Source organism: Eutrigla gurnardus (genome assembly GCF_963514095.1).
Source record: "Eutrigla gurnardus genome assembly, chromosome: 1".
NCBI lineage: Eukaryota > Metazoa > Chordata > Actinopteri > Perciformes > Triglidae > Eutrigla > Eutrigla gurnardus.
In genome coordinates, this window is record NC_139915.1 from 12,268,368 (window position 1) to 12,284,570 (window position 16,203).

The 16,203-nt window shown below is 43.0% G+C and overlaps 1 protein-coding gene across 5 annotated transcripts in view; it reads right to left on the reverse strand.

The window, feature by feature from the left end:
* The window catches only part of pcdh17 (protocadherin 17), a 50,701-nt gene extending 35,387 nt beyond the window's left edge, over positions 1-15,314 (reverse strand). For 2 of the 5 annotated variants that reach the window (XM_084019092.1, XM_084019091.1), the window contains exon 1: positions 11,342-13,920. In XM_084019092.1, the coding sequence (XP_083875218.1) occupies positions 11,342-13,627 (2,286 nt within the window). In that variant the 5' untranslated portion in view covers positions 13,628-13,920. Of the gene's footprint in view, positions 1-11,131; positions 13,921-14,640 lie in introns of those variants that run through there. The other 3 variants (XM_084019090.1, XM_084019089.1, XM_084019093.1) reach the window with 2 other exon arrangements.
* Positions 15,315-16,203: the final 889 nt, after the last annotated feature.

Sequence of the window (16,203 nt, forward strand, 5' to 3'; positions counted from 1 at the left end):
AGCACTACAAATCTGATACAAGTCCAGCTGAAAACAGTAGCTCAGATCTGTGGACATATTTAGACAGTGTTACTATGAGGGTTTTTGTAAGAATTTCTGATTTATTATGAAGCTGGCGACCGAGGCAGCTTTAATCCATCTCAATAGTCTCATATTGGCAATCATGGTTTGCCATAAATTCTAACATAACCACTTTCCTTTTTATTTTTCTGTGTTCTTGTTTATTTGGTGGTTGTTTTTTCCCCCGTCATTAAATAGGACGAGGTGTCACTTTAGAGGCTTTTATATGCAGGTTTGTAAAAAGCACAACCCCTTACTTACATATTCACTGCTCACCAGGAAAGACACAAAATCATAATTAAAATGCAACCACTCACACTGATTGCATATTATTTGGCTTGACCATACACTGTCATTAGAGATGCCTATCAAGAGCCCTGTGGAAAGCACCCAGTTGTCATAGTACCATGACTGTTATTTATTTATTTATTTTTAAATCAGCTTCAGGCTCAACAAAAGCACTTCATATAGTGAGAAAAAAAACACGCAAATGAAAGACTTGACATTCTAACCACACACTGAGTAGGGCACTGAAATCATGGATAGGTGAGAAGCAAAAGAGGAAAGACAAAAAAGAAAGGATGCTCAGGGCTGAGGGAGGAATGAAATGCTTGTGCTTGCCTCTTTTCATCAAGAACGACGAGTCACTACTTCAAAGCTGATTCCCTTCAACCTGTGCAGTTACTGTTACTTTATTATTCCTTTTGAGGAAGAGCCTGAGCAAGTATGGGTATAATTTTCTCTTCTGTCTACAAATGACTACTTTGGTCAAATTTCTAAGATCTGCTGTACAATTGGGATTGCTGCATTTTCCTTAAGTTATGAACGAGTTGGTCAGCAAGTGTGGGTTTTCTTTTTTTCTTTTTTTTTACAATAAATTGCAAGCTTTGTGAGAGTATCTGATCCTTAACCCTGTTTTTCTCTTTGACAGTCCGCACACACAAGATTACAGGTGCTGGACATCTTACAGTCTAGCCAATTTAAAGATGCATGAAGAATCAAATGATTGGCTGAACTAAATTCTGCATAAACAAAATGGCTCAGGAGGCTTGTAATAATAAGCATGGAGTAATACAGAATAATCTGTTTACCGCAAATAAAAAAAAAATATATAGTAATCTGTTTTTTTTTAACTCCTATGCATGTAATTGATTCATTAATGGGCCGATTAAGCTATTGCTGAATCATCCTTATCTAACTAAAAAGGACAACATTACCCAAAAACCTTTATGATGTTGACCAACATCCCCTCGGGTGAAGATTACAATAAGCTGCCACATTGGAAACAGGCTCTATAGTACCATGCCAACTGGCTCTTTTCCCCCCCACTTAAATGGAAGTAAATTAAACCAATTTAAACTGTGACCCATTTTACAATGGACCTGTAGTTTGAAATTAAATAAATTAAATGCAAGTGTTTCAGTCAAGGAACCCATAGCTTTGTGACAAAATATAGGACAAATACAGTCAACAGTAGCCCAGACAAAATAAATATTAGACATGAAAAGAAAACGCATTCTAAATCAAAGTCTACTATTCAAATAAGAGTCAGGTCAGTCAGTCAGTTTTGATCTCCAGTTGAAAAGGGTAAGAAGCACACCTCATTCTATTCTTGCTTCTTCCTACCAGCATTTGTCTTTTAGAAAAACAAAAAATACCTATGACAATTCAGCAGCCAGTGTCAGCTGCCATATCAGGGAAAACGTCTCTGCTCTGAAGAAGGGCAACACAAGATGGCACGTTTGTACTTGTATCAACACAATCCACACCAGTGGCAGTTTAGCCCCAGGGGTCAATGATAAATGTTGCTTTTGGCATATATTTATTCCAACACATGAAAACCACTCCCTCTCCTAAAATAGCAGTTTTTCTCTCGCCACTCGAGAGGTTTTGTGTAGACAGATTGTACCAGCTGGTCTGGGTACACTCTTAGAAATAAGGATTCCAAAATGGTTCTTCCTAAAAGACTTAGGTGCAGAAAGGGTTTCTCAAGGTTCTTTGTAAGACTAAAGGTTCCTTTGAGAAACTTTTTCATCCAAATAACTATTTTGGAAGAAAGATTTCTTCCAAATAAAAACCCAAAATATTGTTGAAAGAATAAGATCCTTTAAGCTCAAAGAACTACCAGAAATATGATTGTGAACCCTGACTGTTGAGGGTTTCCCTGCACCTTGAGCCCCTGTCCTGTAGGAGTGTTGTGAAGAACTCTGGGTGGGTTCTGGATGACACCCTTGGAATATTAAAGGGTTATTTGTAGAAAACCTGGTGGGTTCTGTTTAGCACCCTTAGACAGTGGGATGTTTATGGATAGATCATCCAGACAGGGTTCTGAATGATGCTGTTCACAGATGGTTCAAGGTATAATATTTATGTTCTGTGAAATGGTTCAGCTGGTAAAATAAAGGTTCTACCAAGAACCAAAAAGGGTTCCTCCTTTGCAACTTTATTTTATTTAAGTGGAAAGCTTACAGCTGGGATAGGTATTTATGATTATTGATAAATGAAAGTCTTTGGGAGAAAAAGTAAAAGGCTGGGAAACAGAGGACTTCACTTGATGTTGAATTATTTATACTCTGTTGAAACTGTAGCAAAAGCAGTAAAAAGAAAGGAAAGGGTGCAGTATGTGAGCTTGGTGTATAAGCTACTAATCATTCAGTACTTGCTCATCAATAGTTACAGCTTTGGTGTTAACTGAAGGCTTGAGTCAGCATTGACCTTGCTTCACCCTCATTAACCCAAAGCCAACTCAGCCCAAAAATCCAAAACTGTTACTGTTTAACAGGCCTTTTATGACAGACATGCATGAATGTAAACAAACAAGCATTATACTAGGTTGTACTGTTTGGGGGGGGATTTATACAAATAATTTCAAAATACCACTGAATGAAACAATATGATCAAACAAACTGCAATACCAAAATAAATTACTAAATTGAATAAAATTATCTATCCTTCAGTGCTTAGACTTACAGTGGGAAAAACATTTGTTTTAAGTTCTTGACCTAATAAGAGCGTTTGCAGTCTTGAAGCCTAAAAATGGGGAGCCATTAAACCGTTATGAGGCACACCGTAAAGACACTTCAAAAGTGATATCAAGCCCTCTTATCCAGTATTTGTATCACATTTGTCTAAAGAAACAAGCATTTTATAATTTAGTGTTGAAACAAACCATCCACGAAATGTGGTCTAGTTTGCAGGTTAACAAGACAGAAGCTGAGTGCTCATGAGAGAAAACATTAAAAGATCCAAATTATTCCATTTGAATTGATATAGAAAGAAATGTTCCGTGGATGAAAGGATTTTAGATATTTCCCCAAAGCCCAGAACCGAGGCCAAACGCAGCTAAATAAACACACAAACAAAGACACGCAGAATGCAAGCACACATCTCGTCTACTACCAATACATGCACAAGTGCACATGCACACACCTGGGTTCTCCCGCTCTGACACATGCAGCAGATGGACTAGGCGTAGTTTCAGCTCAAGGTGACCTATACTGCTGTATATGTATCAGGTCAGTGGTATCTCAGCAGAAGGAGGGGCCCGGGAAAAGCAGGGAGAGAAGACAGGAAGGATACTGTCCATACACCTGGGTAAAAACTGACAGGAAGGGCTTTAGGATAATGCTCCTTTTTCAAAGTGCTGGACGCCAGCTCCGACGAGTCTCTTTTAAGTGCGTCCATGTTGCATTAAGTATCTGTCAGAACAGATTTAGCATTAATCAGCCAGCCCACAGAAGAAACAATCACACATAATCTCGAGCTCTAAACCCTGCTGACCTTCTCTTCAAATGCACAGATAAACCCCCCCTTCAAGCCACAGTTATTTAAAGACACACACAGGCCCAGTCTCCGGCGCTAGTCATTTTTTCCTCGCCGTTCTCTCTCCCCTGTAGTCTATCTGATTAGTTCCTCCCACAACGGCACCCATGTCTCCCCACCTGGGAGTACATCGACATGGCGTGTCAACGTGACCTCAAAGAGGACGCATTTCAGACACTGTGTGTGGGGAGAGGGGCTGTTTTACCCCATCAATCTGGAAATAGGAGAGGAGAGGAGGAAAGAAAGAAGGAAAAGGGAAAAGAGACGAGAAGGGCAGAACACACACGTTCCATTCATCATTTTAGCAGTGTTGAGGGTGTATACATAGCAAGATCTCTTCAGAGTTATCATTGAGCCAACGCTTCCATCGCGGTACTTCATTTATTAAGACTGTGCGCGGATCAATACGGCAGACATATACTCTGTACTGTTGACAAGATAATCTCATCATTATGAATTTGGCTTGGATCGTCAGTAACATGAGCAATTGCGTCGCTTATCTGAGCTGACAAGAGCAGAGAGAAAGAAAGGGATTCCCAAAGAGAGTGAGGGGGGAAAGTGAAGACGAGAGTGACCAAGCACTGGTTCTCTTTATTTTTGACTAAACAAAGCTCAGAGCGATAGATAATGAAATACAGTATTTCAGTTCCAAACAGAGGAAAAATCAATAAGAAATGGAGCAAACCAGCGATTGATCTGAATGCTTAAGGCCTAAAAATATTTATTTCTAAGACATACACCCAGTGAGGGGCCAATTGAGTACATTTGTTTAGTGCAAAACCAAAAAATGCAATCGGCCAAATATACCATTTTCAATACGCCATTAGCACTCAGCATCACAAAAAGCTACCCTGAAGAGTAGACAGTCAAACGTTTGATGACAAATCTTGTGCGCCCGCCACTTAGTGGGCCTTTTGTTTAGGCAATAACATGGAGGAGTGCCGACTCATCCGCCTCTGTTGCCACAAACACATAACAGCCCACTGCAGAACATAGTGGCTGTCAATTCCCTTCAGGCTTTAGACATGGGAGTCAGATTTCAAACTGTGCTACAGATATAAGCAGGAGCACGGGAGACAGTTGGATCTCTCCTATTAGAGTGCCGGATCTTCTCAAATACACATACACATACACAAACGTGCACCGGCACAATTACATTGTTTATCAAAAAATACTCCTCAAATTGCAAAGCAAACTGTCATTTTTTGAATGAGGACCTGCAGTGTCCTCCAGAGGTTGTATGGGGCAGGGGAAGCCTGTCCTCTAGTGATGTGATTTTGTTATGTAGTTAGGCGAAATTAGAAAATATAAGATGGCATGCATGGTATATCCCCCCAATCAATTAATCACATTACTGACGAAGCTGAAGAAGTGCTGAACACTAAGAAGGCAAGGACAGAGAGACAGACTCGGGGAGAAAGGGATAAATCATTTCTCTTATACTAATGAGATAGAAGGTGAGAACAGATTCACATAACTCATTCTTTGAGCTGCGTGTTGTTTCTACAGCACATGCCTAGGGGGCACAGTGAAGGAAGATGTGGCAGAAATAAAAGCTCTCTACAGTTGGACAGGTGCCAAGACACAGCGGAGCGAGTTCCACTTTGTTTGACTTTGAAAGTGTTTGATTTACAGCAAGGAGACCCAGCTGCTAGCAGTTGAAAGAATACATCGCCATGCCATGTATGTCAATGTAGGCCTCTGTGTATTGTACATCTCAGGGTACATTACTATATATATACTGTATATACACATATACACACACACACACACACACACACACACACACACACACACACACACACACACACACACACACACACACACACACACACATACTGTCTAAGTCTAAAGTCCCCAGGAGGTATCTAAGAGCCCTCAGTGGGTAGGCAGCCTCCACATGGAAGCCCATTCCAATCTGAGGGAACCAGCAAGACCGGTGCTTCAGAGCACAGCTGGCGGTAGCACAGGTGCGAGTGTGCGCACGTACATACCGACTTGCACAATACACACGTCAGGCTCTCGGTAGCCTTGTAAGAAAATAATACTAAAGTAATTACCATGTCTGATAGGACTTGATCTGAAAGACCTTTCAAATGTCAGTCTGCCTATTCCAGCTAAACCAAGCTAAACAATGGGCCATGCTGCTCAACAGAATTACATGACAGCATGACGTGATATTTTGAAGCTCTGTTGTCTGTGAATTATTGTGACCATCCACTTCCCCTCTATCAGAAACATACTTGTGTAGCTACTCACAATAACTCAAGAACAAATGTCTACTGCTAATCTACCATTGTGCCCATGTCATCTCCAATAGTCTGCCTCTTCTTGAACCGAGCAAATTGGTTTAATGTGTCCGGCCAATCTGGCTAGTATCACGGAGGCCAACTTGTGTTCTCATATCCTGTCTCTTTCTCTACACTTGGAGAGGAAAAAAACCCATAAAAATCTCTTTGTTTCTCTGCATTGCCAGGTCAGGACATCTGTTAAAAATAATTAAATTATGCAGCAGAGATAAGTGCTGTGTGCAAATGAATGCACAACAGCCTGCTGAAAAGACCATTATATAGTATACATACATAATTGTCTTCTATCTATCTCTATATATTTGGACTCTATTGAAGAGGTTACAAGGGGAACTTGTGTTTAATGGTGGGCACACTCAGGGGCCTGCATATATATTCAATTATTTAGCAGGGTTACTTGGATTTTTGAGAACTTGCAATAAATAAAACATCCACTTCTACAGCTGCCTCCGATCTCAAACACATTTTCTGGGTACTCGTAATATGTTCCTGTAAACAAACTATTAATCATGCAAATCTTTGAAGAATTTTCAGCCCGACTCCGTTAATTGTTTTTCATGGAAATAGTGGCTAAAAGGACACAGGAGTAAAAATGTAGGGTACATTGGTGGCATTTATTACTACCAGAGCAGATTTCTCTCTCTCTACTACACTTGATAGGCTTGCATAGGTGTCAAGAGAGGAGAAGTATGGAAGTATGAGCTCCTTGACATTCATCACCACTTTCATGCCGCCTCACATTGCAAACAAAGACCCAAGGAAAAGTAAATGAAGACTTAAATGCTGCTTATATCAGAGAGTAAGTAGCTTCTGTTTCCCCGCTTACCCTGTGTTCTGCCCCCCCCATGTTCACAAATGTGTAGCCAGAGACCTCTGATGTTTATCGTGACATCTTCCGCTTCCCTCCCTGATTTGTTAAACGGTATGACTTATTAATGAAAGGGGATGCAAATATAGCTGCAGTTTTGTGCTGTGCGTTACACTTCTGTTACAGCTTCAAGACATGCTGATGCATCTGTACTGAAACATGCCCCTTCTGCAAAATGAAATACCTCTAATGGCAGCTAATAAATGAAACATTCATTGACAAAAAATGTCTGTTTTGGTTGTAGAGACATTTACTTTTCTTTCTTCCCCAGAGCAACAGCCTAAAGTCTGACTACATGTCCTCTCAGTAGTATCTATGAGCTACGGGGGAAACAAAGAAAAATAAAACTACCCATTAATAATTCAAAATTTCAGCATGTAGTAGTATGTACAGTAGCAATAGGTTTATTGGAAGAACTATGAAGATGGTGAGATGAGTCGATTTTTTTTTTTTCATCTTTTGGCATTCTGAATTAAAATAAATCTTGCCGAGTGGCCCAGAAGAGCCCAACTGGGGGACTAAAGTACACAAATTACAAATGGCTTCTTGAACCCTCTCTCTCGTTCCAATAAATTACTGTTGAGAATGACTGTTGAGCTGCTCAATTCTGTCAGCTAGCGGGCTTCAGTACATACAGGTTTACCAAACTCATTCCGTAGAAAGCTCCAGAGGAAAGCAGTTATCTAAAGATGAAGGGAGAGGGAGAGAAATGAAATAAAGAGTGCTTCTCTATTCATTGCCTCAGTGGCCACTGAATTGTGGGAGCAATTTCAATACAATATACAGCGGAGGCTTTGATAAGACTTTTCGGTACAATCCTTAAAAACAGCCGAAGCGCAGTTATGTATGTATGTGTGCGTGTGTGCGTGTGCGCCTGTTGGAGGAAGGGTGTTTCAAGGTTCGGACAAATGCAAGATTGTCCCGCTCATAAAAGAGAGGGGCTCTGTCACAGAGCCTGCCAGCTAAAGGCTTAAATCACATGCCTGGAATACACAATGACGTTACACCCACACAATTTCCCTAAATTATGCAGAGTAAGACCATTCCTGGAAGCACCCATTTTCAACATCTGTTTCATCTTCATTGTTGGCATGCACATGCTCAACCTAAACAGATCAAAAGAGTGAACATTTTATATATTGTTTACGTGCCGCTTAAATGATCACAGTGACACCTCTTAAGTGCTTTTTCCAGCATTCTTTAAATTCACTAAATGTGTCCATGGCTGCCGGTCATTTTTAGAATCCATTCAAAAACGTGTATTTTCAAATGTGACAAGAGACATCTGCCTTTATTTTCTAATTTATATGCACACACAAAAAACTGTGCGCATATTTTACATCATGGATTAAGTGTCTTCTTGGTAAATTCAGTGATTGTTATTTAAAACAATTGTAACAAAATAGTGCCATGCAGACAATTCCAGAAATGCATCTTCTATGTCTTTGTAACATATTCACGTCTGACATTTTTCCATTGGAGCCACAGCAGCCTCCCTACCAAGTGATAAGTGACAATGTCAAGTCAGCAGAGACTAGAGCCCCCTTTCTCCTTGACACCCTCATCTCAATGCCACCGCACACAAGGCAGAATGCCGCCACCTAAAGGTGGCTTCTATAGCCTTTCAGACTCCCACACTTCGCCTCTGTACCACCTGCACCTTATTAACATGGATGGTCTCCCACCGAGAAAGGATTTGGTTTAATTAGTGTTTCGTGGTGAATCAAATTATCACACTCAAAACTTATCAAAACAAATCAATATAATAAATTATAGACCATTTAAAAGTAATGACACAGGAGTCTTTGAATGTTGGGCAACAATGCGAGCAGCTTCTCAGGTGTGAAGAAAGCAGCAGAGACACTTATGAACCAGTCATTGGGCCAAAGCCTGGCACAGCTGCGGATGCTCAACATAATGTGGGACAAAATCATAAAAACGTATTCAAGACAGAGTGGGTGCAGGCTCACTCTTTGGATCAATTTACTGAAATCCCTTCTTCCTGAGCATTGAGGAATTTTGCAACAGATTGGTTTAACCTTGATTCCACACTAAGTAATTCCCTTCAACGCCTTAAGCAGAATTAGGCATCATTAAGTATCATCCATCTCCTTATCCCGGGAATTCTCTTTCGAGATGAAATGAAGCTCTCCACCGGGCCGGGTACTAGCATGGTGGTGACAATGATAAGGCCAGCGGAGCTCTGCTGATATGTTCACATTATTCCTCTCTCCCAGCTCGAGACCGAGCCTAGACTGTCTGCCAGTGCACCACTATAAAACATCATTAGAGGCCAGCAGCAGTACGGAGAGAGACCGGGAGTTGCAGGCGGCTACATAGCCTCACTAGATGCAGATGAAGACAGCAGCACTAAGGTGCCCTTGTGCAACGGACTGAGCGGGCGATATACTCTCCCGCTTTATCCATCCCTTTATTTCTTTTTTCCTATTTAGCCTCTCCTCCCATGGCAACTGTAGTGACAGATGGGCTGAGAGGCCTTGGGATCGATGGGAGGGGAATTCTGTCTTTGTTTCCTGACATTTTTCCCATAGCCACTCTCTCCTCTGACTCAGGTTACTCACTGTCCACACAAGCGGAGAGAGGAGGCAGAAGCAGGGGAGGAAAATGATATGCCTCTGTACAGATTCTGAGGAAACTCAATGCCTCAAGCCATCTCCCTCTACACAGGTTTCTGTTGAATAATACAATAGAGCACCCTGCACGCCTGATGCGTCGAGGGGACCCTCCGCAAACAAGACACCGAGGGATGTGTTGTTGCCGCTCGTGCTTGTTTTGCCTTTGAAAGTCTGAAGGGGGAGAGAAAAGTAAGTGCACAAAATGGATGTGCAACAGCCTAACACAGTATAATTCATCATTACTACATTAGCAGAGAAACGGCCTGCAGAATGGACCAGCAATTAATTTGTCCCTCTGATTAGGAAGCCTTAACGGTCTGTGTGCTGACCCTTGCCCTATGCAGCTGCTTGATAATAGAAGAAAGGGCTGAGACTGAGAGTGGGGACGACAGACAGTGGCCTTCCTCCCTGGTGGGAACACGTCACATCTGATCACAGTCCTCGTCACGTCCACATCCACATCCAGTGTAAATAGTGGGATAGAAAAGACAGCAGAGGCTAATGGAGAGACTAATAGTTTTAGTCCAACAGGGTATAACTGGAATTGTGCCAAATTGTATAAGGTCATAGACAGAATGTATTTATACAGGCACATATTTTTACACGTAAACATCAGAAAAGGGGGTTTGCTACAGCTGCCCATTATTGAGCCCAGTGCTGCCCCAGTGTTACGTACCACTGTCTTAAGCAGGCCTTAATCCTTGTCTGACACGACAGACTTTTAATGGGCTTAAGGCCAAAGACACAGAGAAGTTATCACGTTAGGGGCTTATATCCAAGTGCTCCTCACAAAGACGTATAAAGTAGCTGTGAAAATAAGTACCGTCTACTAATCTCTAGGATTTAACATCGCTAGAATTAACCATGAGGAGCTATAGAATTTGATGACTGATGATGTTAAAACATGGTTGAACAGTAAACACGCATCTGTAACTGTTTATGGCGTGACTTTATATATATATATATATATATATATATAGTCAAAGTCAAAACACTTTTGTGGGATACATAGGTAGTTTAAATGGGATTTGTCCAGAAAAACCTGATTAGAACTCAGCCACAGGCTAAACTCTGTATTCCACAGGAATTCAATGACAGTGATTAAGTGATTAATGAAAGATTTCTTCATGAAAACCGATTTCAAAAGCCTGCCAAGACATATCTGAAGCACAACTGATTTGTGACTATGTCACTGGCTCTGTTCTATGCGAACACCAGAATGACTGTTTAATCCTTCAAATGCTCACTTCTCCTTCCCTTCTTTTGCTTGCTATGCTTGGGCCCTGGGCCTCCCTGCCTCTGCCTGTCCTCATCTTCTTTTTCTTTCGTTTTACAAAACAAGGGGCAAATGTGCTACAGGATACGGGAGCTTTCTATAAGTTGTGATGTGGAAACGGGGGCATAACAGTGAAGGAGAGGAGTGCAATTTATCTTACCTGTATGATGGACATGCGGTTAGTAGGTGTGTCTGTAGTGCTGGTGACTGAGCCTGTGAAGCTGGTGTGGCATCCCACGTGGCCTTGGGGCACGCTGAGGTTATTGGCAGTGGGCTTGAGGTACATGACCTCTGACCTTGGTGAGCTGAGTGGCAGGCGTGTCTGGTAGTCAAAGTACATGGGAGAGGTGGCCAAGGAAGGGCTGCTTACCACATTCATCACATTCATGGCATCCCGCTCCTCCACCTCGCTCTGCACCAGCATGATGTCGTTCTTGTTAATCTTCTTCTTCTTGCCTTTTCCCAGCTGAGGGTGTGAGTACTCTGCAATGCGACAATTATAAGTACGGATCTCCTTGTTTTCCCGCTTGCACTTGATTGCTATGGTCACCATGGCGGCGAGAAGCATGATGGATATGATGCTTAGAGTTACAATGAGCGGCAGTGACATGTCCCAGTTCTGATCATCTTTTGGGTGCAGCAATCCATCTGGAGGACGCCCATTTGACGCCTTGATGATGAGCCTGGCGGAGGCAGTGAGAGTTGGCTTGCCGTGGTCTGATACGCGGATGATCAGCTCCACAATGGGGTTCACATCATCCCAGAACGGGTGGGCTGTTCGCACCTCCCCAGTCACCGGATCAATGTCAAAGAGGTGCTCCTCATTGCCGTCCGAGATCTCATATGTGAGCCTCCCGCTCTCACCGTAGTCATTATCCACCGCCCTCACTGTGGTGACGATGTAGCCCACACCGACATTACGCGGCACGTGGATTTCAGCCGTGTCGTTGAGGAGCAAGGGCAGAACTATGACTGGGATGTTGTCATTGACATCCAGGACACTGATGCGCACTGTAGCGTTACTCTCCAGGTGTGGAGATCCTGCGTCTCTAGCCAGAACCTTAAAGTCAAAATACTTTATCTGTTCATAGTTAAACGATCTCACAGCATAGATGGCTCCATTCGCAGCGTTAACATTAACATAGGTGTTTACATCACCCCCACTCACATTGGAGTTGACAATGCTGTAGTACACGGTGCCATTCTGGCCAAGGTCTGGGTCATGTGCCAGCACGGAACCTAGGTACTCCCCAGGGATGTTGTTCTCTGGTATTTGAAGGAGGTAAACTGATTTGGTAAAGCGAGGAACATTGTCATTCTCATCCAGAATCTTTACAGTGAAGGATTTTGTGGAGTTTAGAGGCGGGAGGCCGTTGTCTTTGGCAACAATGGTAACATTGTACTCATCCTGCACCTCTCTGTCCAAGGGTCTGTCCGTCACCACAGTATAGAAGTTATCGTAGTTCTCCTCAAGTTTAAAAGGGACGCTGCCCAGCACTCTGCACTGAAGCTGCCCATTCCTGCCCGAGTCCTTGTCTGTGACACGGACCAGAGCAATGACAGTGCCTGGAGGTGCTGCCTCACTGATGGCTCCCTGTCTCACAGACACAAAGCCTATAGACGGCCAGTTATCATTCCTGTCAAGCACTTTAACAGAGACTTTACAATGGCCTGGGATTGGATTGGGACCGAGATCCTTTGCCTGGACGTCAATCTCAATAACTGGGCTCTCTTCGTAGTCAATTTCACCCTGAATCTTTATGACCCCTGTTCTGGAATCTATGGAAAAGAGCTCCCGGATCCTCTCTGGGGCATAGCCACTAAAAGAATAGACTACTTGTCCGTTGTTGCCCTCATCAGGATCAGTGGCGTTTAAATCAATCAGCACTTTACCGGGAGGTGAATTTTCAGGAATTTCCACAACATATGAGGGCTGGTCAAACACAGGGCTGTTATCATTGGAATCAATAACTTTTACATTTATCTGCATGGTACCTGACCGAGGATATTCTCCCCCATCCGTGGCCGACAAAATAAGGGTGTGATGGCTTCGTTCTTCTCGGTCCAGTGGTCGTTGAATAACTAATTCAGGAAATTTAGTCCCGTCCCCACGGGATTTTACCTCCAAGGAAAAAAGATTGTAGTCATCGCGTGTTATTTGATAGGTTTTCAGGCCGTTCTCTCCCGCATCTGGGTCATGTGCGCTGGTCAGCGGAAAGCGTGTCCCTGGCACTGCGTTTTCAGAGATGTCAATATCAATCTGATCCGAGGGGAAGGTGGGTGAGTTGTCGTTGATGTCCTGAATATCTATTTTGATCATGCAGATCTCCTTGTCATTGGCAAAGACCTCCATGGAGAGCTGGCACTTAGGGTTTCTCTTACACAAGGTTTCCCTGTCGATGCGCTGCTTTGTATACAGCAGTCCGCTTTGGGGGTCCACGTCGATGAGATGCGGAGCAGAGTTCTCCAGCACCCTGAAGTTGGCTTTCTTACCCTGTCCTCCTGGCCCAACCTGTTCAATTCCGAGTCTTGCATCTTTGGCAATGTTCCCAATCACTGTCCCCGGACCCTGTTCCTCCGGGACAGAGTAATTCAAGTTTTTCAATGTCAGGGCTTGAGCCCATAAGAGGAGGAAAAAGAAAATAGAAAGATACATCCCCACTCCGTAAACGCTGCTAAAATCTGTGTTCTTTACGCCTTCTTTGACCTGCTGATATTTTTTTCAAATTCTAATATTCAGAATCAAATAAAGAGTTCTGTTCATCATGCGAGGCCTTGGCATTGGTCATAGATTGTCTTTGCTCCGTCTCCCTGGTCCTCTGCCGCTTCCAGCAATCTGTGGTGCTGAACACCTAACTTATATTCAGCTGAGCGCCCAGACTCATCTGAGCAATAATCGCGATCCAGTCTCCAAACAGAATAGTCATTGTAAGTGTTTACTCATACCACCTATGGAGGGAAACAGAAAAAAATATATAGATTTGTTATTATGTATGTGTCAATTAGTCACACAAAAAAACCCCAGAATAACACACACTAACCATTCTGCCAGTTACCAGATCCCTGGCTGAGCCAAAAATGAAACAGGGCTCATGTGTAATTAATCTCCACAATTATGGGGGAAGCTTGTCAATTAGTTAACCTTGGGAAGACGGTCGACGCAGCCCAGATCAGGGAAGTAACGATTCCCCGTGTAGCGTATTTACTGAATGTATCATTACAGGCATGGATGCAGTTTAGAATCTATCACTAATGTGCAACGCACGACCTGACCCGGGCGAGACGACGGCACGTCGACACACTAGGAGTGAAACTATAATAAGGCAACTTTAATAACATGGGAACACTGCGGCTCGATATTGTGACACCATTTGAATAAATGTGTATATAATGAGCCTCTTTCACGCATTAACAAATCCGCATAATCCGGATATTTACAATGGGCCTGATCAAAAATTCGGAAATGAGCTGCCAACATCTCAGCATAGCCGTGTAATTCTCTCTCTCGCTCTCTCTCCCTCACAACGGTCCTTGCAATAAGAAGCTGTTGCTTCCGCCTGCATAGGGATGGCTGTGAAATAACAACAGCTTGAAAATGAGCAACAGACGCGGCTTCCAGTGGAATATTATCACAATAAGAAACCCAAAGAACATAAAAGGAACACTTACCAAATAAACTGCTGTAGGCATAATAGTCCCAAATATATATTTATATAAAAAGGTTAACTGTAAAAAAAATAGTCAGTTCCAGCAGGGTTCAGGCAGAGTTTCATCCCCCGACCACTTCAGCGGGCTGCCTGTCGTCTCCTCTTTCCCCTTCGCCGTGCAGGAGGAAACAGCCACGAGCCTCCGCCGCACGCGCAGGCTACAGTGCAGCGCAGTGGAAATAAAAAAAAGTGCTCCAGAAAAGTATGACTGTAATGTCAATGAGCTGAAGTCCTCTCCGCTGTCTGATTAGGATGCAGCGGCTCGCCTTCTGCCCGCAGTGAGTCACCGTTCTCCAGGAGAGGGGAAACTGTTCGGAGAAATAGCCGACTCTATGAAGAGAAGCGGGGAGGAAAACAAGGAAATCCAGATGTGTCGGTAAGGTAGATCCAAAGTGGATATTTATGATTCCCGTGGTGGCATTTTGTCCTTGTCCGCGTCAAAGTCCACACAGAGAGAGAGTGAGACAGCTGCCGAGGAGGTGCTCAGCAACAACCCCGCGTTTTGCCACAAGTCTGTCCGCAGCTGTCACAAACAAGAAAACGCTTATTTGTGTCCTTCCATACATACGCACAGTCGTTGTTTGGTATTTGGCGCACGTAAACGCGCAGCCCCGCAGCACACAGAACGCTTCCTCTCACTGACTGAAGTCCGGACACCGCATGGTGCATTAAACATTGTCGCTACTCCTCTAGCAGCCAATGAATTTGAAGAGGTGGGAAGAGAGGGAGGGATTCAAAAGCCGCTTCGGGTACAGACTACAAATGATTGGTGGCTCGCAGTTCACCGGTGGTGCAGCTGTGTTTTTTCAAATATCACACTTCATTGTTGTTTACAATAGAGATGAAACGGTGCGCTCTGACGACACACTTATACGGGACAGGCTGACGTGGTTGGAAATGTCGGTTAGGTCATTTATAAAAAAAAAAAAAAAACAGCGACATTTGAATCCAGGGATAACTGAATTGTGGGTCGGGGTGTGTGTTCCCTTCTTGGATATTATTATTCTGTAGTACTTAGAAGTATAGTAGCCTATTCTGTAATTCATTTGAATGAATTCAGAGAAGAGACTGAACGTTATGTGAAATATTAAGAGGAGTGCAAATGAAGTATTCTTAGAAATGTAGTTGCTTAAGAATGTAACGTGTGTTTGTGCCACCCATAACTTGTGTCATTCGTCGTTTAGAGTTGTGTATGAACTAAAATGTTAAGTTTTCTAGTAAAAATGTAATTCCCCGTTCCAGTGACTGGATACTGTATAACCACATGATTTTAGTGTTTTAATGACTTTAGTATTTCCACTGATGACCTAAACAGGGCCTAAAGCTATCCTGCAGAACAGCTAACCGTTATCAGGGGCCCTGTGCACATGATGTCTTGTATTACATGTTTTCAATGACGCGTTATCTCCTGTGCCTTTAAAAGACTCAAGTCACAACAATGATTGGAGCACTTCCTCTGTAGCATCCTCACACGTTGTTGCACTGTAACTGCTCCTCTTGTACAAGAGTCAGACGTCGACTTTAC